The sequence below is a fragment of the Zootermopsis nevadensis genome, unplaced genomic scaffold (assembly GCF_977971745.1).
Source record: "Zootermopsis nevadensis isolate Lab colony 2312 unplaced genomic scaffold, Znev_1.0 Znev_ptg000061l, whole genome shotgun sequence".
Taxonomy (NCBI): domain Eukaryota; kingdom Metazoa; phylum Arthropoda; class Insecta; order Blattodea; family Termopsidae; genus Zootermopsis; species Zootermopsis nevadensis.
In genome coordinates, this window is record NW_028259192.1 from 7,505,239 (window position 1) to 7,528,611 (window position 23,373).

At 35.4% G+C, this 23,373-nt stretch overlaps 1 protein-coding gene across 18 annotated transcripts in view; it reads right to left on the reverse strand.

Annotated features, from left to right (window-relative positions):
• Positions 1-51: 51 nt before the first annotated feature.
• The window catches only part of LOC110836754 (uncharacterized), a 296,171-nt gene continuing 272,849 nt past the window's right edge, over positions 52-23,373 (reverse strand). For 2 of the 18 annotated variants that reach the window (XR_015532659.1, XM_087340717.1), the window contains exons 8-9: positions 13,426-13,510; positions 52-1,255 (exon numbers count right to left, since the gene is read on the reverse strand). Coding sequence is in view for 11 of the 18 variants with exons in the window: in XM_087340717.1 (XP_087196843.1) it covers positions 1,237-1,255; positions 13,426-13,510 (104 nt within the window). In the remaining 7 variants the exon portion in view is untranslated. Of the gene's footprint in view, positions 9,720-13,421; positions 18,420-23,373 lie in introns of those variants that run through there. The other 16 variants (XR_015532658.1, XM_087340715.1, XR_015532657.1 and 13 more) reach the window with 14 other exon arrangements.

A 23,373-nucleotide genomic window follows, 5' to 3' on the forward strand; every position in this document is an offset into this window, starting at 1 on the left:
AGAGGTGGCCAACTTAACATATTTTACAGAAATAAATTATGTTGCAATGTATAAGCTGTTACTGTTTTATTCATGTATTATAAACAATTACTTTGTTTACATTGCAGTGTGTGAGAGAATTTATCAGCATGGCTGAAATTATTCTGTCACAGAATACCAATGTTGTTGATTTAACAAAACAGTAACTGTGAATATTGTAACCAGTAGTACAATAAGAAACATTAAACATGAAACACTGTAACAGTCAAATAAGATTAGACTTTTTAAACTACAGTGTAATAGCTATAAATTTTAATCATATAAATTTACACAACTTCAGAACTTTTTGGCACATGTCAATTTTTTTACATATTGATCCTCATGAAATGACCCTCATTACAATCCCAAATCTTATTAGTTACCTTCAACTGGTTACATTATTTGAATCAGTCATGGAGCAATACAGTAATATATATATATATATAGTATCATATATGTACAATTTACATATTGTCATACACTCTTTTCTCAGATAACATTTATTTGTGTTTTAGTAATAAGTGTACTTGAAAAGCTAGAAAGTTTATATCCAAGAAAAAAGTAATAATAGTGAAATGTGTGCTTTTTATATAGGGTTAAATTACTTTCAGTGAGACTGTTGAGGTGGAGTATGGAAACAACAATAAGTAAAGTAAAGTAAAGCAGTCCCACTACATGCCATGTAGATTGTTTTGGTGAGAGGAGGTATAGCTCCTACTCATTCTTTATCTTGGCACCAGATGGGGGTGAGGGGTCAGCATCACACCCCAGCCGTGCCCCGTGGGCCCCAGAGCTGGTCTGGACGCAGAGGCTAGAGGAAAAATGCTCTGCCCCTTCAGGGATCGAACCCCAGTCGTCCAGCCAGTAGCTAGTCACTATACTGACTGAGCTATCCCGGCTCCAACAACACCGAGTAAACTTCTCTATATTCAGTTTGTTTTTAAGTGTTTTCACAAAATATCTACAGTATAAGCGTAAATGTTGATTGAAGTTTCGATACATATTTAGTTTCACAGCTGGCTTCAAAACACATCACCGTTGCTTTATTATATGTTAATTGAATATTATATAATATAATACATGTAGATATATTCTTTATTGAAAGTTCTCTCACCTCCCTTCTACTTTAATGTCATCTGCATGATCCCAAAGATGAATAGAGCTACCAGCATTATCAGTCTGTTAACTTCCAGCATTCATCACAAGACTATTTTCCAATCAAATGCCTTTTGTATACCTGTGAACAGTTTTATTTCATAAATGTTAAAATCATATAACAATTTTAATTTATTAATACACAATGTTAACAATTATTTGCATGTGTGTATTTATATTGGACCATGTCTTTTGTCCATTTATAGTAAACATGCATAGGTGGGAGGATAATATTAAAATGGGTTTCAATAAATTATAAGTTATAAGTATATGGACAATTTATTTGGATCAGGATAGGGGCATGTGGCAGGCTCTTATGAATGCAAAGATGAATCAAATAAATCACAGGAATCCCTGAAACATGGGTAATTTCTTGACTAGCTGAGCATTGATTATTTTTTCAAGGATTCTGTTTCATAGAGATAGTTAATGTTTTGAGCACAGACCCAAATCTAATAATCTGATTTATATTAAGTCTGGGTAAAGTCTAATATTAACCTCATGACTATCATTTTCACAAATTGTCAGCCATAGATCATAGATAAGGAAAGACTAGTTTATAGTATTGTTGACAGGTTTTCAAGAAATTGGTGTGGATGCAATGGCATGAGAAGGTACCCTATCCATTTCGTTATTAAGTTATATCGGCTACTAGCCTAACGAAACCTGACAGCAATGTGAAACCCTGAGGTGTGGCACACTAGCATCAGCTGATTCAGAATCCAGAAATTCTGTTTCCTAATAAAACCTCTAAGTGGGGCATGTGGCGTGCATGGATGGGACAACAGGTGTGCACCAGGTATTGGTTGGGAAGCCTGAGGGGAAGAGACTGCTGGGGAGACCTAGACATAGATGGGAGGATAATATCAAGTGGGATCTATGGGAGATAGGAGACTGGATTTTGTTGGCCCAGGACAGGGTCTGGTGGAGGGCTTTGGTTAATTCGGTGATGAACCTTCGGGTTTGGTAAGCCATCTAGTTAGTTAATAGAACTTCTAAAAATATGCTACACTTGTTATGGTAATTTTTATAGAATGTAAAACAACAACATGGTGGTCACATGAAATCTATATTTCGCTGTCAGTTTTATGGTGACATCATGAGATCCAGGGATGCGAGAATTTGTAGAGATACTTAAATTTTTCTGAAATAAGATATATAACATTCCTTTTGTATAATAACAGTCACAATCATGGTGGTGTGAAAGTATGAGGTTATATCTGGCAAATTTAAAATAGAATTTGTGCCAATAAACTTGTGTATAAAAGTGGACTATGTAACTTCATACTTATTTATTTATGTAAGATTTGAGGTTATCACAGCAGTGAGTATGAATATTTCTGTCTTCTGGATTGTTGCGCTGTGTATAGTCTGGTCGGTGTTTACCAACGTTTCAGAGGTCTGGTTGGTAAACATTGACCAGACTACACAGCATAACAACCCAGAAGACAGAAATCTTCTTATTTATTTATATTTCCCATTCACCTCCACATTTATAATAAAGCATTTGAAGGAACATGGGTCTGTGATATTCTGAAATAAATTTCATTGGACAAGTAGTATTTGAGGTTTTCACAGCAGTCAGTCCAAAGATGGTTGCCTTCAGGATTGTAGTGCCATGTAGTCTGGTAGATTCCACACTTGCGGCTTACTCATAGCCTTGATGATGGAGGCAGCAAGGACCTCTGAGACAGTAAACTTGTACCAGATTACATGGTGCTACAACCCACAAGACAGCCATTGTTGTTGGTTAAGTACATTTCAATTATATTAGCTACTCTGGTACCACATGTTGGGACATTGGGTGTCAGGAAGTTTTGTGTGAGTACCATACATGTACATATGTGTAACAGAAGTCTTCCAGGGGATACTCACTGTCTGATTAATTTTCTCCTAAGTATGTTTTCCAATTTCTTGATGTAAACTGGAAAACCAAAATGTACATGAAAATTTGGGACAATAATATTGAAATGGATCGTCAGAAATAAACTGTGAGCACATGAACTGGCTGAAGACATGGTCCAATGACATGATCTTGTGATCATAGTGACGATTTTGAGTACCATAATTATACTTTTCTGAAGGAAGCCTGTGTACTATGTATAATATTAAGTTCTTTGGTCATCACTATAGACATATTTTATTTCTTATTATCTCTGACACATCTTATCTTCAACCAGATTGTAGTAAGCTAGTCAATAGAATATCAATCATTGAAACAATGTTATATGTGAGGCACAAGTTGATAAACTCCATGATATTTATAAACAAGACCACTAATACCAAGACCCACCAATGGACACAATCCTGAGTGAGTCTGGCAAGATTCAGGTTCTCACATCAGTGGGTATGAAGATGACTGTCTTCTGGAATGTTGCACCATGTAGTGTAGATCTCATCACCCAGCAAGCACCTTTGAAACACTGGTAAACTACTGCCAAACTACATGTTGCAACTTCCCAGAAGAGTCATTTTCTGAGAAAAATTCAATTAAGTTTCAGTTGTGTTACTACTTCTACATGGTCAATTTTATATCCTTTTTATCGATTTTCCAAATGGCTACCTGTGTCAGTTTCCCTAATCCAAACTAAGTGTCCATTATGTTGGAACCTCCTAGAATATACTGCTTTTACAACTACTTGAGCTGTATAAATTATAACTGTCCTTTTAAGTAATGTTCTCCATTTTCCAGTTATTTTTTTCATTAGTTTTAGATTCACTTTGCAATGAAGTTCTTTCACATGAATAAGCAAGTATATCTCACATCCTTACAAAATAACTGATGAAATAATTGCATAATTTAACTTGATCCTTTTGTTTTTTCAAAGTCTATAAGCTTTATGTATTCTCATTAACAGCATCATGGACCTTTTCACTTTTGTTGCCTCTGTTCCCACTTATTTAAGTCGCATGAGTTTAGTTCTAATAAAATTTTCTTTACTATAAAGAACTAATTTTTCATGTGCAGTTCAGATTACACCTCTGTTCCTCAGATTGCAAGCATTGCAGGAAGGTAAAATGGCTATATAGTAAAATCATATGTGTTGGTTTTTCTGGTAAACCTTATCTACACATAGTCATTGGCTAACCCCTTCTTTTAATTGGGTATTCTTATCCTCATACTTCTACAGAAAAGGTTTTGCTATATACTCTATCTGTTGCATAGTAAAGGTTTTCAAGTCAGAATATACCCTTGTTTTAGACCGTACAAAAACATGTCACTCAATACCAAAATTGTGCCAATTTAATACTTTAATTGTAATTCCAACTCTTTTTCTGCTGAGTCTTTCTTTGGTGCAATATGGACACAGAATGTGGATTGTAAATTTAAGTGCTATGGTGTAACATTGTGAATAAAACTTATGATTACAAATCAAAGCCCCCAGTCGATCGACCTATCTGCGACACACTGTAAGTTGAAGACTTGTGTAACTGCAATGCACTTTGAAGACCATTTTTATTAAAAAAGAGCAGCAATTTCATTTCACTAATAGCACAAATAGAAACACATCACTCAACATGAAAAATGGTAAGAATAACATACCTAAGAGGCAAGAAGGCCTTGGTTAAAAAAATAGTGACATTTAATAATTAGTGTGATAGTTCCTTTCAGTCACTTTCTATTCACCTGGTGACATTAAAGTTGTCACCTTCAGTGGAGTCTTCATCTCAGTTCATGTACATATGCACCATTATAACTACAGAGAAATGTAATATTCCTACCAATAATATGAAACACATTACACTCATCTGTGTTGTATTATAAACCATGATGATGGACATTTATGATATAACATTAATAAAACCATTATCTATTTTTGGTGTTTATTTTTAGACTCTCAATATTTATATTGTCTGCTGGCTTTGATTTGGAAATAGGTATTAACAGGTATTGTCATATTAATGTTATAATTTCTTAAGAAAAATACTGACAGTCTGAGATAATGCAGTTCAGTACCTTAATTAGTGAATAAATAATTTGTACCTTCTCAACCCAGCCAGTTTTATAATTCATCCTCCTTTTTTAAAGAGCTCTGGCTTGTCATCTTATAATAGTATGACTCATATTTAAAATGGTATTTAAAGTTTTCTGTTGTTGAACATCTGCTCATGTGCAGAAAATTGAGAGCATATTTACATACCAGAATAACATGTCAATGCTCTATTGTCACTACAGAATTATATTAAGTGTAGTTGACTCGATACCGATCTGGTTTCAGACACAATAATCTTAGGTATAAAACTCTTTCAGGGAATAAAAATAATTAGTTTCAGATCTTAAAATTAATTAAATACATTACTTTTTTACATATCTTAGAAGAAACTACTATGATGCTGATGCAATTTATGTTAATGATAAGAATTTATAATAATGTATAGAAGTGTTACTCATACACCATTTTTACCGTACTAATGATAAAGGTGTAAGATATAGCATTTCCCTAGGTATGCCTTTATGCAAGTTCAGTAAAGAACGTCAAAGATATCTAATAATTTGAGTTTACATATGGTAGAAACAGGTGTTATTATCATTTTCACTTTATAATGCATTGAAACACCTCAGCACTTTTAAACTCACATACTCATATAGACAACAGAACTGTTATAGTAAATGGTGACTGGACTGACCATACAATCAATTTAATTTGTTCAGCAGCCTCAGGAGAAATGTGTTTTGTATATTTCATAAAAGAAAACAATGACAATTGTACATTATCTTTAGCAGACTTTGTGGGTGAGGTATTGTGTATATGAGCCTTCAGGATCAAGAAGAAGTTCACAACTTTGTAATTTTCTCTTTTGTTAGTGCCCATAATTTTTTTTACTCCAATGACTGTACTTTCATGGAATCCATAAACACCCACACTAAGGCAACAGTTTCTACTGAAGATCAACAAACTCATGCAAAGGCAACACATAGTCACTGTACCTCAAATGTAATCTGCCTTTATATTGCAGACTAAACAGAACTTCATATTGAATAAAAGGATAAGTGGGTGAGGAGAAAAGGAAAATATAACAGAGGATTTGGTATGACTATAGTCTTTTTAACTAGAATTTGCAGCTGAATTGAATTGTGCTCTTTGTGAGTGATCAATCAACACAGGGGAAGTCTGTTCAGCAGCTGTGTGATAGAAGCATCAGTATCAAAACTGCATTGTTGCAAGTTTGTACTTTTTCCTTGCATAGTGATCTAACCTCATTCTCTGATGGAGAAGAAAGGCATGGATTTACATAGCCCAGCTCATGAATTAATATATAATATTCATGAGTACCTGATTCTCTGCATGCAAATACATGTAATAAAATAATTCACATTCACTGGAAATCAGTATTCCACAGTGCTACAATTGGCACCATCGTATGTTCTATGGTACCATACTTCCTCCCCCTTTCCTCCTCTCTTTTCTTTCCTTCCATCAAAGCCAGAGTACATGTGACTGGTGCAAGTCTCAACCACCAATTCTAGTGAAAACCATTACATTTATCTAAATTAGTTTTCAAACATCCTGTATTCATTGGCAACAATAATTTGAAGTCTTCCTCAGATTATAATGAAAAGTTCTTATAATTAACTTGAGTCAAAATTTGCCTCCCATATACCCACATAAGTCCACTTGGCAGTAAATATATGTTAACAAGGGGAATTGTTTCCTCTATAACCACTGCATTTTAGACAGAACTGCAAAGATAATAACTTTCATCTTTAATTTTCGTCGTGTATTTATCAGCATTAGTTCTGAAACTAACATTCACACTTTGCATTTTGCACTTGGTGTTTGGTGGACACAGTTTTTTATTAAAGACAATTCAGTTTAATAAATTATTTGATTTAATTATGTTGATTTTGTAGTATTGTATTAGACACCTCTTCCCATGGAATTGTTCATCACTCTTCGAGTTTGTTCTTTTAAAAGTTAGAAAGAAGGCAGAAGACATGTTAAAACATACAGTCATAAAACTTAAAGTATTTTTTCTAACAGGCTTTCTTTGTGTTTTCTTTCATGACTCAATAAGGACATCACTCCTAAACCAATGCTTCCATTATGCCCAGTACTGCAGTTTTCTGTCCAGTTTACAGAAAACCTCCAGAATTTCAGTCTTCATTCCCATGCACAATCTCTGTAATAATTCCACATAACAACCCCATATGCATAAATTATATTAAAACAAGATAAATATAACGACATTACTGAAGTACATTTACAGTATGCGAAGGATGGTGGAGGTAATAACTATGTAAAGAATACAAAGAAACTATTGACAGCCTAACATCAAGGTGTCCCATTTTGACAAAAACCAAATACATAATAGTAATAACATAATAAGACACTATAAAGTCTGTATATAGCTACATTACTCAATATGCAAAGACACTAGGCACTAATACAAGAGAAAACTGTTACTCACACATACCCAAGTCAGTGTGTGCACGTAAATATATAACTGTGCTTTGGAATCAAAGGGATACAAACTATGAAATATAAAATGCTGTCAAACTAGTAATCACTGGGACCATGGAAATTGTAACTAAATGACTAAAAGCATTTGGAAACAATAATATCTTAAACTTAAAGACCAGGTGGTAAGGTTCACCATTGGTTTCAGAGGAGAAGTACCAGGAAAATGAAAAATCTATGGTAAAAGATGATGATGATAATTGCAGAATAATAATAATGTTTATAATATTCTTTCATATACAGATATTAATATAATCATAGTGGGATCCACAAAATTCATTCCATTATTTGAACAATAATTCAGTTCCATATTCTGAACTTTGGAGGGATTCTAAACATATGATACACAGAACACAGAAAAATGTAAATTGTAAGGCCATGTTGTCCTCCTCCTGTGTATTTTATGTTGTCTGAAATTCGTAACAAATGCACTGGTGGCAGTTGAAGACTTTGGTATAAGAAGTGATGAAAGGAAATGTATAAACAATACTATAGCACCACTTACTTATACTGAACTAAGCAGAGTTGTTTCATTAAATAACGCAAACATTTGGAAAATAACTGTCCAGATAGGGCCTATTCTCCAGGCACAGCTTGAGAAAAGTCCAACAAAGTTAATCTAAAAACTAAACAAAAGAACTTAAGAAGAGCTACAAATAGAAGAAGTGTGAGGGAATGTAGGAGAAGTGTTGTGAGTTGACTAACTGCCTCTGTTATAACAAATACACACTCCTGTTCTCACCATCAAGGAAGATTACGTCAAACTTTTCTTTTGTATGTTTGCTTCTGGTGTGATTTTTGAACAAATCTCTACTGATTGCTTACACACAGATCAAAATTGTTGAATGATCATATACATTTCATAGAGACAGCAACAAATAGGTGGATTATCAGCCTTCCTACCTCACATGGAGAAACTGATACTGCAAGATGGAGTGAATACATTCAAACAAAACCTTCTGAATTACCAGAACTTCACCCAATTCAAATGAAATATAAGTGACACAACAGAAATTGTTTTTGTTAACTTTGAAAACTCAGGTAAAATTATTTTTGTCATAATATAAATTATAATCAAAGTGATCAATGACAATCATTATCTGAAACAGTATGCAGTCAGATACAGTTTATAACCATTAAAGTCTTTGTCACACTTTTTAGTACAAATTTATTTGAAATTCTCTTATCATAAATAAGACAAGTAGGCTATATACAATAGCAAGTATTTTAGTTACAAACATGGCTTGATGTACATTTTGTATTTCAGATAACATTAGGAACAAAATTATTTACTTTCTAAAATTACCATAGTGGTGGGTATGAAAGCAATTTTGGCAGAACAACTTATTAAGTAAATACTTTGTTCCAACAAATGTTTTAATCTTTAAAGTTATCCATGTGTCCAATGAATAAACCACATATGCAAGTAGGAGGAGTGCAGGTAAAATTGCACACATTTCACAACCAGAAACTAATAGCCAAGGAGCTGGGTGTAGTCATCCTATATGTCAAGGGCAGTTTGGAGAAATTTAGACACACTTGAAAGTGGTACAATAAAAGGACAGTGTTCATAACAAGGCAAGCCCTAAGTGTTAAAAGAACTAGATCACACAAGGAACTCCAGGATATGAAGCAATGCATCTACAGTATTCCTTATGAAGGTAGTAAGCATTATATCAGAGAAACAGACACTACTTGGCATATGGATTTTAGAACATATGAACAACACAAAACAAGAAGAAATCCAGGTTAGCTAATCATGCCTGTAAGGAAGTCCATTTAATAATCTGGAATAAATCTAATGCTGTACAAACAGAAGACAACAACATTCGCAGAAAGTATAAGGGAGCAGCTCACATGGCATGCATCATAAACCCAGTCAACTGAGATTTGGAAATCTCTCCCATTTGTATTCTTCTGGTTTGTGAGGAAGTCGGCGCAGTTCGCTACATAAACTTGATTCTTCTCAGTACATTTTTATGTCGTGAATTGGTATCAGCCTCATTGAACTTTATCGATCCTTAATCGATTTGTCTTCCCATTTCTCTCTTCTGATGTCTTTTCTTGTTTTGTTTTAATCTTACCCTATATTAACATAGTAGATTTTAGTTCTCACTTCTACTTATTTTATATTGTCGCATATAAATACATTTGTCTTGGGAGTGTCTTACAGATGGATTTGGTTTCTATCTATATCTCTACCTTGCAGATGATTGTCATTGATTGCAGTTTCTGTTCTGGGACTACAATGTTATAGTTATCTAGGTCTGAGGATAACTCATCCAGGGGGGCCGCTGTGATTTTATTTATAATTTATACAATGAACAAAGTCCTGGGAAGTGATTTTACAGTATTTCCAGTATCTGCTGTAATAGGTTTTATTTGTGTTGAGGCATTATGTTTGATGTTTCTGCTAGCAGTGTGAATCTCTGCACACCTCACATGAATGGAAGTGTGTCCAGCTCTTTTACCTTTCAGGATCAACAATTTGTGATTTTGCTGGCAGAAAATCTCAACATCACATTTACCTCCATAGACACCCAGAGTACTAGCACAAATAGCGTGTAGATATCTGGATGTGGTCACAAAGAAAACAATCCCTTCCCATGGTATGAGGTAACCAATTAAGTTCATGTTGTGTTATTAAACAATTTATAACCATTTAATGTATTTTAATTTCACAAAAATGGAAGCAGTGAAGCTTTCCTCATAACAAAGCACCACTTTATAGAACATTTTCTTAATCATGTACATGCTATGGTGATTGATAAGATCTGTTATGCACTGAATCTTACACCAAGGCAAAGTGAAAGCATCTTACACCTCCATTACTTGTTTTAAATTGTGAGAATGTTAAAAGAAATTTAATATAATTATCCAGCTTTCATCTCAGTCATATATCATTGTATAATTTAGGAAAACATCATTTTTTAAATGAAGATGATAAAATATCCAAACATAACTCCTCCAAGACCCATAATATACTGCACTTATCTTACATATTCAGGCCTCTTACTACCAGTAATTTGAGAAATCATTTTCCCTGCTGCCATGAGAGTGACATTACTACGTTAATATCTCCACCCACTAAACCTTGAGAGATGCTACTATAATTAAGCAAGTATTTGCTTATAAAGCATTGGGACATAGATATTCTGAATGCCTGAAGAAAAGATGGAAAGAAAAACTACATACAGAACATTTTAAGTACACACAATTAGTCTGCATCCTGCATAGTCCAAGATGGCAGTAATGCTTCCCTTTATTTCTCAAGTCAGTAACTGTGATGACATCCTTGTCAGAGATTTTCATCGTACAGATGCAAGAAGGTAAGTACAGTCTGTCTACTGGTCTCTGGTGTTTTCTGTCACCTAAAGGCGGCTGTTTACCTATATTTTCTGTTATTCATTAATCTATAAATACAAAATCTGTTGATCAACATACAGTTCATGTTAACATATACCAATGCTTGTCTGGTTAAGAAGTTAATTTTATGAAGTGTTATTATGTATTAATGTGTCAGGGTTTTAGTTAAAAACATACTGTATTTCTTAATGGATCCTCTATATTAAAACTTTCCTTTACATATCCAGTATTGAACATAATTCCAGAACCAATCAGCATACAGAAATTAAGCAAATTATCTCCCTGATGAAGAAGGCAGTAAGCACCTTTGAAATGTCAGTAAACTTCTACCAGACTACATGGTGCTACAACCCAGAAGAAAGGCATATTCAGAAATTGAATAAATTTCAAAACTGGATAATAAAATACAATCATAAAATGGTACAGTGGAAATAAAACACAACAAAGTCATAACATTTGTCACATCCAACTGTTAAAAATAAAGAACTCCGCAATTGTTTTAAATTTCTTACATTTGCCAGCATGGTATTAATACTTTCATCAACAGGGATGTCTTTGTGATAACAAGATGGAAAAATTCTCTCACAAGAAAGTAAACCTTGTCTAATCCTATTACCAGAAGCCTAGCCTTTGTTTACAAGAATGTAGGTCTGCTGGAAACAAGAGCATGCATGACGGTGTAAAAGGTTCATGAGGAATGTTTCCTCCAAGTGAAATGTTGATCATAGCTAGAGGGAAACTCAAATAAGTCCTAAAGTATCTACTGAGAATGTTCACATGAAATTTATATAGTCCTTTTAAAACAGATTATTAAATTCATGATACATTTTCCTAGATTACTCACCTCGATAGTAGACCAGTTGGAAATATTTTATATTACCATTTCATGGAGGCAGGGAAAAAGTTTGAACTTATTAAAAACTGCATTTTGGTTATATGATAGCAACCTTTAAAATAAACTCATTACTGATTGTTGTTTAATGGTTATAGAGTTCACTGTTTAGTGGACAATTCCAAAAACGTTCAGTTTTCTCATTTTGGAATTTATATTACATTTCCCTGTTGCTTGCTGATGTAATGTGAATTCACAATACATACACACCAGTTACCAGGATAACACAGTCCACCATATCCTGCACTGTCATGATTTGGCACCTTGCAATTTTAAAATATTCAAGAGGGTACAGGAAACACTCAAATAACATCTCTCCCTTAATCACTGTCACTGTCACAAGCCCATACTATTATCAGTATTTGCAGTTTGTATTATCAGTTATAGTATAAGATTAAGATGGATAATTTTAATAGGCATTAAGTACAAGACATATTCAGTCCAAAGAATAGAAAAATTTTCAGCATTTAAAGTTAAAGACCACCTAAAATTTTACACAGTGGAAAATAATTTATATGCATATTTTATAGTAACTGTTACATTAGCAAGCCCATAGAATAGACATTTGTATTCTGCAGAAGTGACTCACACAATGTATGTTGAGATGAAATTTTTTTCCCACATGTCCTCAGAAAGCTGCTGAATAAATGTGGAGTCATAAAAAGTGAGAGTACAACTGTGAAGTTTAGGAAACCAGAGATTTTAGTGTGGAAGAACAAGGGAACTTTAAAACTGAAACTTTTCTCAGTTATTTCTCAGCAGTAAGGATTACAGCAACAGGATTATAACAATTTTACACATATGTATTCTTTTATGCATGCACTTCTCAAAAAAGGAAGGGTAAGAGTTGTAAATTAAGTGCTGCTGGAAAATATGATAGTTAGCTAGGACCAAATATTCCCTGAAACAATTAGTTTTCTCTTTGAGTACTTGGTAAGTGGATAAAGTGTATTTTTTGAATACACAGCTTGTATATTTAAATTTAAGACTAATTCCTTTAGACAACTTTTTGCACAATGATATATCACATAAGTAATTAAAAATTATTTGCTAGGTATTGACCAGGACTCAATGTAATCTTGCACTCATTGAGCTATCAAGTTGAACATAAACACTTAATTAGAAGGAAAATACACATCAGCTAAATATTGAAGGATTGACTATAGGTGGAGGCTCTAAGTGTAAGTGTAAGTAGTGATTTCTGATTTACCAAGCAAGGAAACTGAGTGATGAGCATAGTGGACCAGAACTTCATATAAGGCAACTGTTTACAGAAAATAAAGTTAATTCTAAAATTGGATGTCAATGGTTTTCTTCACCTAAGTTTTACCAACTTAACCTTTATCATATGAGAATAGGTGATAGTGGTAGTAGTATTACGAGCCTACTTGCCAGACTTTAATTTTTGGGTTAACGATTTGGTAAAATGCCAGAACAACACACAGCCAAATGGATCATGTGTAAGATGCACTGCATTGACAGTAAAGGTTAATTAACTCAGGAAATGCTGAAATGCATCTGGCTCATACATACCTGAAGTCCCCTGTCTGTATGATTGTGAATCCACTGCTTCTATGTGCATACTTGCAGTTCACTTTGTAGTCACTTGCTTGGTCTTCTGAAACCGTAACACAAGGAAAACTGCTGTGAGACATTGCATATAACATGCAATTTTATTTTTGGTAAGAGACAAAGATATTATTTAATTGCAAATTATAAAAGTTAAGTAAATACCTGGAGTAGGATTTACATAAATTAAACCCTCTGTGCCTCTTAGCTATATTGCTAACTAAGAAATATGAATAATAACAAAATTTCTTTTACATACATGTGTGCGTGTGTTTTTGTGTGTGTGTAGTTTGAAGAGTAGTGATTTCTATAATGTATTTGATTTTTAAAAATATTGTTAAAAAGCAATGTGCTGGTAATAAAAACTTCCTGCACCTACCCTAGGACAGTGGTTCTGTGTCCACACATCACATGTTCACATTCTGACAGCATCTGATGCCGTCCCCACCAACTCTGCTCTGTTGGACAGTATCAGAAGCTATTCTCATCAAGTGACCAAAACTGGACATATCTTGATTACATGACACAGGTTGAAGCCAGCCATTACTTTTTCATTAATTTCTTCATCTGCAAGCTCTGTGGAATCTTTCTGCAGTGTCACAAAAATAAGGTTTTTCGTTACTGCAGCTGCAAAGTATGATTCTAGTCTCCACAACATTAATACTTTTAAAAGAATTGCAGAACAGGCAAAGTTCAGGACAGGGATCAATATGTGAATGTTGTAGAAGAAAGGTATGTGTTGGATTGTTTTACCTCAAATACTGTGCAGACCTGTATGTCATATCCAGTAATAGTAGTGGTAAAGTAATATACTCAAACCTCCAGTTCTATGTACTGCAGATTTATAAGTTTATTTGGACTAGCACTGAAAACAAAAGCTTTAAAAAAAAAAAGGTACATGAAAATGTTGGTGACTAACTTAAACTAATTTATAAATTCAATTTCAGAATGTATACACTCCAGTTCTTTCCACACTAGTCTCTTCTAAACCAGATTTCTTCTGGATATAGAATGTTAAATCACATCCCCCTCCCCTCTAAAAATAAATAAGGGGGAGATGATTTTGCCAGTAGTCTACATTTCAGGCATTTGCAGTCTGTACAGATATTTTCTGTATTAATGTACCTAACTGGTAAGAATAGCTTCTGGACTGTGACTGGAACAACAGAAAGAACTTGCATAATTCAGTCTGAGGTGGCAGCAGATTTGCTTACAAAAGTATGAAACACTGACATTTTCATTCAGCTGTACTGAAATAAATTGTTCATTTCTGTCATGTCTCTCAGAAAATGAATATCGTCCAATCCAAAGAACAGGTAATCTGTCCTGCAAGAAACAATTCAAGTGTCAGTTGTATATTCTGAGATCCAATTTTATGACTACACAATTAATTGTCTATGCTAGTAACACTTTTATGTGGAAGAATACTCAGGGAGCAACAATATTTATAAAAAGAGCACCTATATTAGCAGACTAATAAAAAATCTGTTTTGAAAACAAGAACCTTCACCACGTAGCACCTGCAACAAAATTCATTGCAAACTGTATTCCATCATGCATGAGCCACTGGCATATTAGAAGTACAGTGTATTTTATCATCAGACAACATACAACTAAAAAATAATCATCTTACTGGCACTTCTTATTCTTTTAATTGTTTGGTTTTACAGTACTCATATTATAGGTATGATGATGAAATATGACATGTTTCAACCTTATTCCATCATCTTTCTGTCAATAACTTGAACTGTAACTAAACTGCTATAGTGACATGCAATATGGAGTCAATTCTGAAATTTTTAATTCACAAATATAGATGTTAAGAAATCTTTCACCTTTTAAAATCATGATATCAAGAGTAAAATGGTGTATAACAATGTATTGTTAAAATATATTGTTTTCTAATTGGTAAATTGCTGCTGCTGCTGCATCATTCTGTGGACCAACATTTGTGTCAACCATAACTGCAAAGTCTGGTGGATTTTGTTGGAGTAAACTCCTATAGTATCAGTATTACAGCCCTGCTGAGGTGATATCTTTTACATGTCCACCATATCTGACATTAAGGATTGTTCTGTTTGGCCAGCTTATCTTCCTGGACAGTTTTGGTGAACTCCACCACTATTGAACAGATCTTTTTTCTTTCTGGTCTTTTGGGATACAGATGTGTCTCTAATGTATTCCTGGTGGAAAAGGTTATGTGTATATGTTGATCACTGAACAGTTTGGTTAAAAACTTTGTTTCCCTACCAACGTAAGTGACTGTAGACCATTTTTTATTGTTATTGTTCCATTTGGTTAGGGCTTCGGGTGTCACTGTATACATTTTATTTGATCATGTATGTTAAGTTGGCAGTATTTATTAATTTTAGGCATATTTACTATTTTTCATATATCAGCGGTTTTATTGTGTACTGTTTGGGATAGTCTGCTAATAAAGTAGTTCACACCTGACATTTTTTGTTCTGCAAGGTGACAAAAACTACTGTGAATCAATATGTTTGTGGCTGTTGGTTTTCTGTAGACAACAAATTGCATGCAGTCCTGCATCCTTTTGATGTTTATATCTAGAAAATTTATTGTTCAGTTACAGTCCATCTACACAGCAATTTTTTATTAGAATTTCAATGTTTATTAAGATCCACTACATGTTTTGACTTTAACTGTGCATCTTCAGGTGCTTCTCAAAATTAATGGATATGACTGCTAATATTTTCTGTTGTGGATTTCACCACATAATGGACTATATCTTAAGCAGCTTCCCTATTTAAGCAAAGTGGACTATGTAGATGTAGTTACTGGTGGAAAACTGTAGTTGAACTCTAACATACAATACTTGCCTTATATATTTAATGTTTATGACTTTGTAAAGTGAACAGAACTTAAGTGTATAGATATTGCACCCCACATAAAGCTATGATCTGTTGACATTACCTACATGTATTTTAATGCCCCTAAAGCCGTGTCAGGTGACATGGCTGGTAGCCTAAGAAAACCATACATTTTAACACTACATTGTTATACACCATTTCATTCTTGATACTATGATTTTAAAAGGTTAAAGGTTTTTTAATATTCTACATTTGTAAATTTAAAGTTGTAGAATTGACTCCATATTGCATGTTACTGTAGTTCTGTTAAGATTCAAGTTATTGACCTCAAGTAAAGATTTTTCTGGATATTTTCCACCGTCTAATAAATAAAATCATAAAATCCACGACGTTTCGGAGATGGGACTTTTGCCATGTCCGGAGATAGGGATTAGCTCTATCGATTGGGCCCAGCTGAGTATGTCTACCTGAAGACGGAGATAGAGTCCCATCTCCGAAATGTAGTGGATTTTATTTATTAGACGATGGAAAATATCCAGAAAACTCTTTACTTCAACAATGCACCATCGTCACAAACTTTTAGAATTGAGCTATTAACCTGAAGATGATCGGATCAAATAAGGTCAAAACTGTCGAATTATATCATCATGGCTACAATATAAGCATTGAATTATTAAACAATTACAAGAATAAGCAGTCCAAGAATATGATGATTTTTGAGTTGTGTATTGACTGATGAAAATACATTGTAATTATAAAAAAATGCAACAGGATGCTCTCTTATAAGTTACAATGGCATATTTGTGATATAATATGAATTTTGACTGATTTGAAAGAGAGCAGAGTAGCAGGAACAGTATCTTATTGCTATGTGGCCTCATGTTCCAGGCTGATGTCAATTGTCTGAACACGACTGCTATCACGAGGCACGAGTTCCAGTTTCTCTGGCTCTGCATCTGGCATGATGACACACATGAAACTCTTCCCAGTCAGGACATCCCGTGGGTACACTGTGACAGGTGTGAAGCGCTCAGTTGACCCATCCACATAGGCACACAGCCGCTTGTATACATCAGGAAAATGCCGCCGCAAACTCACACCTCTCTGACGCAGATGTCTCTGGATGTTTATGAAGCTAATCTCACGCGCTCGCTGTGGTGCCATCTGACCTTGACAACCAGGTAGGGAAGTTAGGATCAATGTCTCTGGGTTTTCTGAGTCCCTGGTAATGTTGCAAGGTGAGGCATAGCTCTGAGGGCCACTAGTAGCTTGAGGTGGTGCTGTGGACGTCAGGGACCGGCAGAGACGCAGTTTGGTGCATCTGGACACAAGCTGTCGTTCCCACTTGACAGCACCTGATGTTGGCACTTCACTGACCACACACACTGCCACATAAAGCACAAATCGTGTGTCTGGGTTGTAAGATTTGCAGAGCCGCAAAAGCTCTGAGTACAGATCAGCACCCATCTCACCAGGCAATAGGTCTGCCCAACCCACAAAGGCAGGTTCCCCAAGATCAACAAATCCATTAGCAACAAAACGTTCAGCTAGCTCAGGGCTGGAGAAGAAACTCTTGACAGCACCACGCCCTTGGGCAAGATAGCCACGTCTGGCAAGTACAGACAGATGGCGCAAAGTGACAGGGTCCTCACGAACTGTTGTTAGCACTTGGTGGCATAGTGCACCAACACGGGAGTGGAGGCACGTCTTGCGGTGACGCTCCCAGTGCGACCGACGGCACTCCCGGGAACAGTACACATGCGAACAATTGTGGCATGTCTTGAATGTCATCCGCGCTTCAGCGATGCTGGCTGTGCGGCCACACTTGGAGTAGCGGCAGCGCACAACTGACTCAATGGGCTGTTGATGCTGGCCACCACCACAGGAAGTGGTCATGTCGAAGGACACTCGCCTCCCACTGCCCTCGCTCCTCCGGCGAAGAGTGTCGGATACATAGTAGGGGGGTGGGTCCGGAGCAGCCGGCAGCCCGCCACTAGCTGACCCTGTGGGCACCGCCCGCGTCCATAACATATCGCGGTACAAGTGCACATGTGGTGTGCCATTCTTACTCAACCTTGTGGATGAATATGAAAAGCACACTTTATCTTGGTCTCTGGGTCCCTCAATCTGCACAACAAATCGTAATAACGCTTGCAGACAAGTTAATCGCGGCTTTTACTAAATAATTTCTACTACAAAATAAGTCTGATAGGTGTCCAACGTGAACATAATTTTTTTCAGTATGGGACTAACAAATTTTAAAACACCGTCAATATGCAAATGATAAGAATATTGAAGCCTAACATCCTCCCTGATAGAAGAATAAGTCATGGCAAAAAATGTCATGTTCTTTAAGAATACAATCATCAGATTTCACTAAGACGCAGCTATTGCAACATACACACTGTCATGTATTTAATTCTACATGCAAGAAAATGTTTACATTGCTTGTTTCATAAAGCTTCAAACATTACACAGTACTGAAACTTCACTCTCCACAAGTAAAGCCATATTACTAATTTGAGATCACATTCTTAAGGATATACGATGAAGATGAAAAGATATTTTGGAATGTGACAACAGTCCACTTTCAAGTTTTCTTTACTTCTTTCACTAACGTTCCATATTAGTAAGATATGTAAGGTCTATTAATAGTTCCCTCCGCTCACACAGCAATTCTTGATGCTGCTGAAGAGACAGCAGATCTAAAGAGGCGTAACACATATTGAACAAAGGGAAAGCATGAACAAAACAGTTGAAACTGAATTTGATATAATTTTAAGGAAAATTACTCCATACCTTCTTCTTTCTGATAACTTAGTAATCTACTAGGTCACAGGTGGCCTAATATCAGCCTGTCTATTTATGGACTGAGTCATGTTTGGAACTTTTGACCATAGGTCTTTCGCTGCTAATCCATAGGCACAGTTTGATTGCCAGAGATTTAACATAATAGTGTTTGTTATAACCACTATCAGTACTTGTGGTTTAAATTTGTTAATTTTATTAAATACTGGCTTTCTTGTAGTGACTGAAAGAGGTTTACATATTTATTTATTTAACAGTGTACCATCAAATAAGAGGATAGTGAATAATAAATTGGAAAGCATGTAGAAGGTACTAATTGAATGTACTATTCTGATATTTTCCTGGAGGAAATGAGGAAAACCATTAAACTCTGTCAGGATGGCCAGTCTCTGGGCCAAAATTTGAACCCAGGGCCTAACAATACGAAACAGGAGGGCTAACCGCTTGACCAAAATGTTCAGTACAATTACATGGTACAAGTATAAATTTGAAGAATATAATTAACATTTAATATTAGTTTGAATTTAGAAGGTTACATGGTTAGGTATGAATCTAATTATGGATGATACTAAGCTCCATTTGACATGATTTTCAGAGATACTAAAGAGTTAGAGTGTCTACTGCCCCAAGTAATATAAATTGTTTGCATTTTTTTAGCCACACTCCAGAACTGTTCAATGTACACACACACTGTACGCGCGCATGTGCAACCCCCCCCCCCCCCTTCAAAAAACATTTCTTACCTGATGTTCCCCAGGAAAAAATTCCATAGGATCACTGAGAGTGAACTGAGTCCCACTCTGGTCACAAAATACACATGAAATCTGTTTTCATGGATGAGCCATGTCGAATGTTGTAGATTTTCCAGTGTTTTGGGAAACACATTGCATTTGCCATTTTTAGGGTAAATGTATACTGTGAAGGTCATGACTCGCAGAACAGAGGAGCAAGTTGCTGTTCAATCAATATTGCACACTTGGTTGAGGAAAGGAAGTCACAATAAAAAATTTTAAGAGCTGCATGATAATGAGAAGGAGTAATTAAGGAAGTTTTAGTGACAATGTGATTGGGAAAGGAGGGATGAAAGCGATTTAGCAACCACATGATTAGTAGAAGAGGTGACAGAAAAGTTTTAGTTACCATGAGGTCAGGGGAAGAGGTAATGGAAAAAGTCTTTTGACCACATGGTTAGAGACGTATGATTTGAGGTTTACACGGCAGTGAGTCTGAATTTGGCTGTCTTCTGGGTTGTTGCGCCATGTAGTTTGGTAGACATTTACCAACGTTTCATAGGTCCTTGCTGCTTCCATCATCAGGGCAATGATGGAGGCAGCAAGGACCTATATGAAACGTCGGTAAACATCTACCAGACCACACGGCGCAACAACCCAGAAGACAGTCACATTCATGGTTAGAAAAAGAGGTGCTGAGAAAGATTTCTGACTGCTAGTGGTTAGGAAAGATGTAATGAAAATTGTTTGGGGGGGAGAGGCTGTAATGTGGTCAGGAAAGGAAGTTCAGTAGTTGTTTAGTGAAGGAGATGGTTAGGTGGATGGCACCAGAACCAGCCACCAACATACTGTATATTCTCGTTACATTCAGAAACTGGATTTGCTACCATCTGAAATAAATATGTTCCCACCCCTGTTTTCTTCCTAAACACACAACAGGAAGGTGTGGTGTGTACACATTGCTGGTGCTAGCATGAGATGTAGTACAAGAAACAGTGCATCATATTCACTTCTAGCATTTGACATTCGAGTTAAGCAATCATATATGTTTGTTATTCCTCAGAACAGTTCAGAATTAAGTGGCAGTAATAACTTGATTGAAGTGGGAGTACTGTATTTTCTTTAAGTTTCTCAAGCAAATTCATACATTACTTTTAATTTGTTCATTCATTTGCAACAAAAAATTTCAAAAATATAGTTTTACAATGCTTGTCAGCATGTAAGATAGTAAGAACAGTAGAAAAGATTTTTAATAACATTTGATACTGGGGAGTTTACTAAAATGTCACCACATTCCAGTTTCAGTTACAAGTGGACAACAATAAGGCACACTATGGGTGCAAAAGAAAGCATGTAAATTTGCATATCCTAGGAACGATTCAAACTTGGAAACCCTGGCACAGCATAGAAAGATAGCACATATATGTGCTCTCTTCAAAGCGTACACGGAAGAACGGGCATGGAAGGCCATATTATCTGAGCAGGGTCGATCATATACGGAAAATTAGGAGCAGAAAGCAAAGGACTGATATCGGAAAATATTCCTTTGTGAACAGAACCATCCAACTCTGGAACCAGCTACCTGCGGATGTTTTAAGGACTCTCTCCTGTAAACCAAGTACTTTTAGGAAGAAAGTTAGAAAAGTGATAAATGAGGTGAAGTGAAGGGAATACATGGGTGGGTGCAGTGAAGGGAGGTGAAGGGAGGTAAATCGGGGTGAGGATGGGAAGGCTTCATAAGAGTAGTGAAGTGAAGAGAAGGTCCTGATGAAATGTGTAATTCCTTACTGTTACTGTCTTATGTCTAGTTGGTATTACTTTTTAAGTTATCTACTTTAGGTTATCTGTTGTGTTTAAATACTTGTGCCTTATGGTTTTGTAATCTTATGAGTTGTTTTATTTTGAGTGTGGTGTGTTGTTTTGTTGTGTCTTATTGTTTTGTTCTGTCTCATTGTTTTGTTGTGTCTCATTGTTTTGTTGTGTCTTATTGTTTTGTTGTGTCTTATGTTTTTTGTGTCTTATTGTTTTGTTGTGTCTTATTGTTTTGTGTCTTATTGTAATACCACTGCCACAGGGTAAAAACCCATTTGCAGTTAATAATAATAATAATAATAATTCTCTTTTTGTCACAAGTGTAACTTGCACATAACACGCTAAATACTTATCAAAGTGAAAAATGATTTATACAAATGTAGAGAAGAATGAAACATTTTATGCCTAATACACTTATTTTGTAAATCCTACGGTTTTCCAGATAATTAAACAAGTGATTTTATGCTACGCAATACAACTCAATAACTGTTAAAGTAATCTTAATCGAATTATATACCAGAGGTACTTGCTCATTCACCCCAACTGTTCTATGCTATTATACAAGAGCATCAAATGTTAATGTTTGTGACTGCAAAATTAGAGGAAATTCCAACAAACTAAAAGCACCACAATTATTATGCATACATTTCCTGACCTATCTATTATGATTTGAGACAATCAATTTCACTGAAAATCAAGTTTCATTTCTTGTGAAATTTCAGGTTCTCATGGCCTATATTTGCATTCAATAATAATTTTAAAGTAACTCTAGGACAATTATTTGACTCCAACAGAAAATATATTTTTAATCAAATAAAGGGCAAAATATTGTTTGAAGATGACTGTCTTCTGGGTTGTTGTGCCATGTAGTCTGGTATACTACACTACACATTGCAACATCCCAGAAGACAATCACCTTCAAACTTGCCTCTGTGAGAACCTTAAATCTCACCTACTATAGTTAACTTCAATGATTCATACTTACAGTCCTAATTATCAAATAAATTAAAATTCCACTTAACTGAACACAGATCTTTTCAAAATAAATCTGCCAATTATTCCCCTGGTGTTCAAGATTATGCACATTAGTTTTCTCCAAACTGGTTTACTAAAACCCTTTCTAATGATGAATATGTGAACAGAAAGTGGTTACAATGCTGTAGGGGGGGGGGGGGGGTTTCCCATGTATGCTTTTCAACCAGCAAAGAAGATATTGCCTGGCAGGTCCAAAATTGGGGTTTAATTGGAAGCATTGATCTCCAAGAATAGCAAATCATGAAAATTCTCCAGAGTATTAATTATCTGAAATTGAAAGGCTCTTAATAAATAGATGTATAATGACAGTAATAACAGATGTAATTTTGAAGATTTCTGTCTTCTGGGTTGTTGCGCCGTGTAGTATGGCAGATGTTTACCAACGTTTCGGAGATCATACTGCCTCCGTCATAAGGGCAATGAGTATGAAGATTCATCAATGAATCGCCCTGATGACGAAGGCAGTATAACCTCTGAAACGTTGGTAAACATCGACCAGACTACACAGCGCAACAACCCAGAAGACAGAAATCTTCATACTCATTGCTGTGAAAACCTCAAATCTTACATAGGTGTAATTTTATTTTGTGCAAATAATAACTTAGCAGGATTTGAGATTTTCATGACAGTGAGTAATATGGCTGTATTCTGGGTTTTAGCACTATGCAGTCTGGTAGAAGTTTGCCGATGTTTCA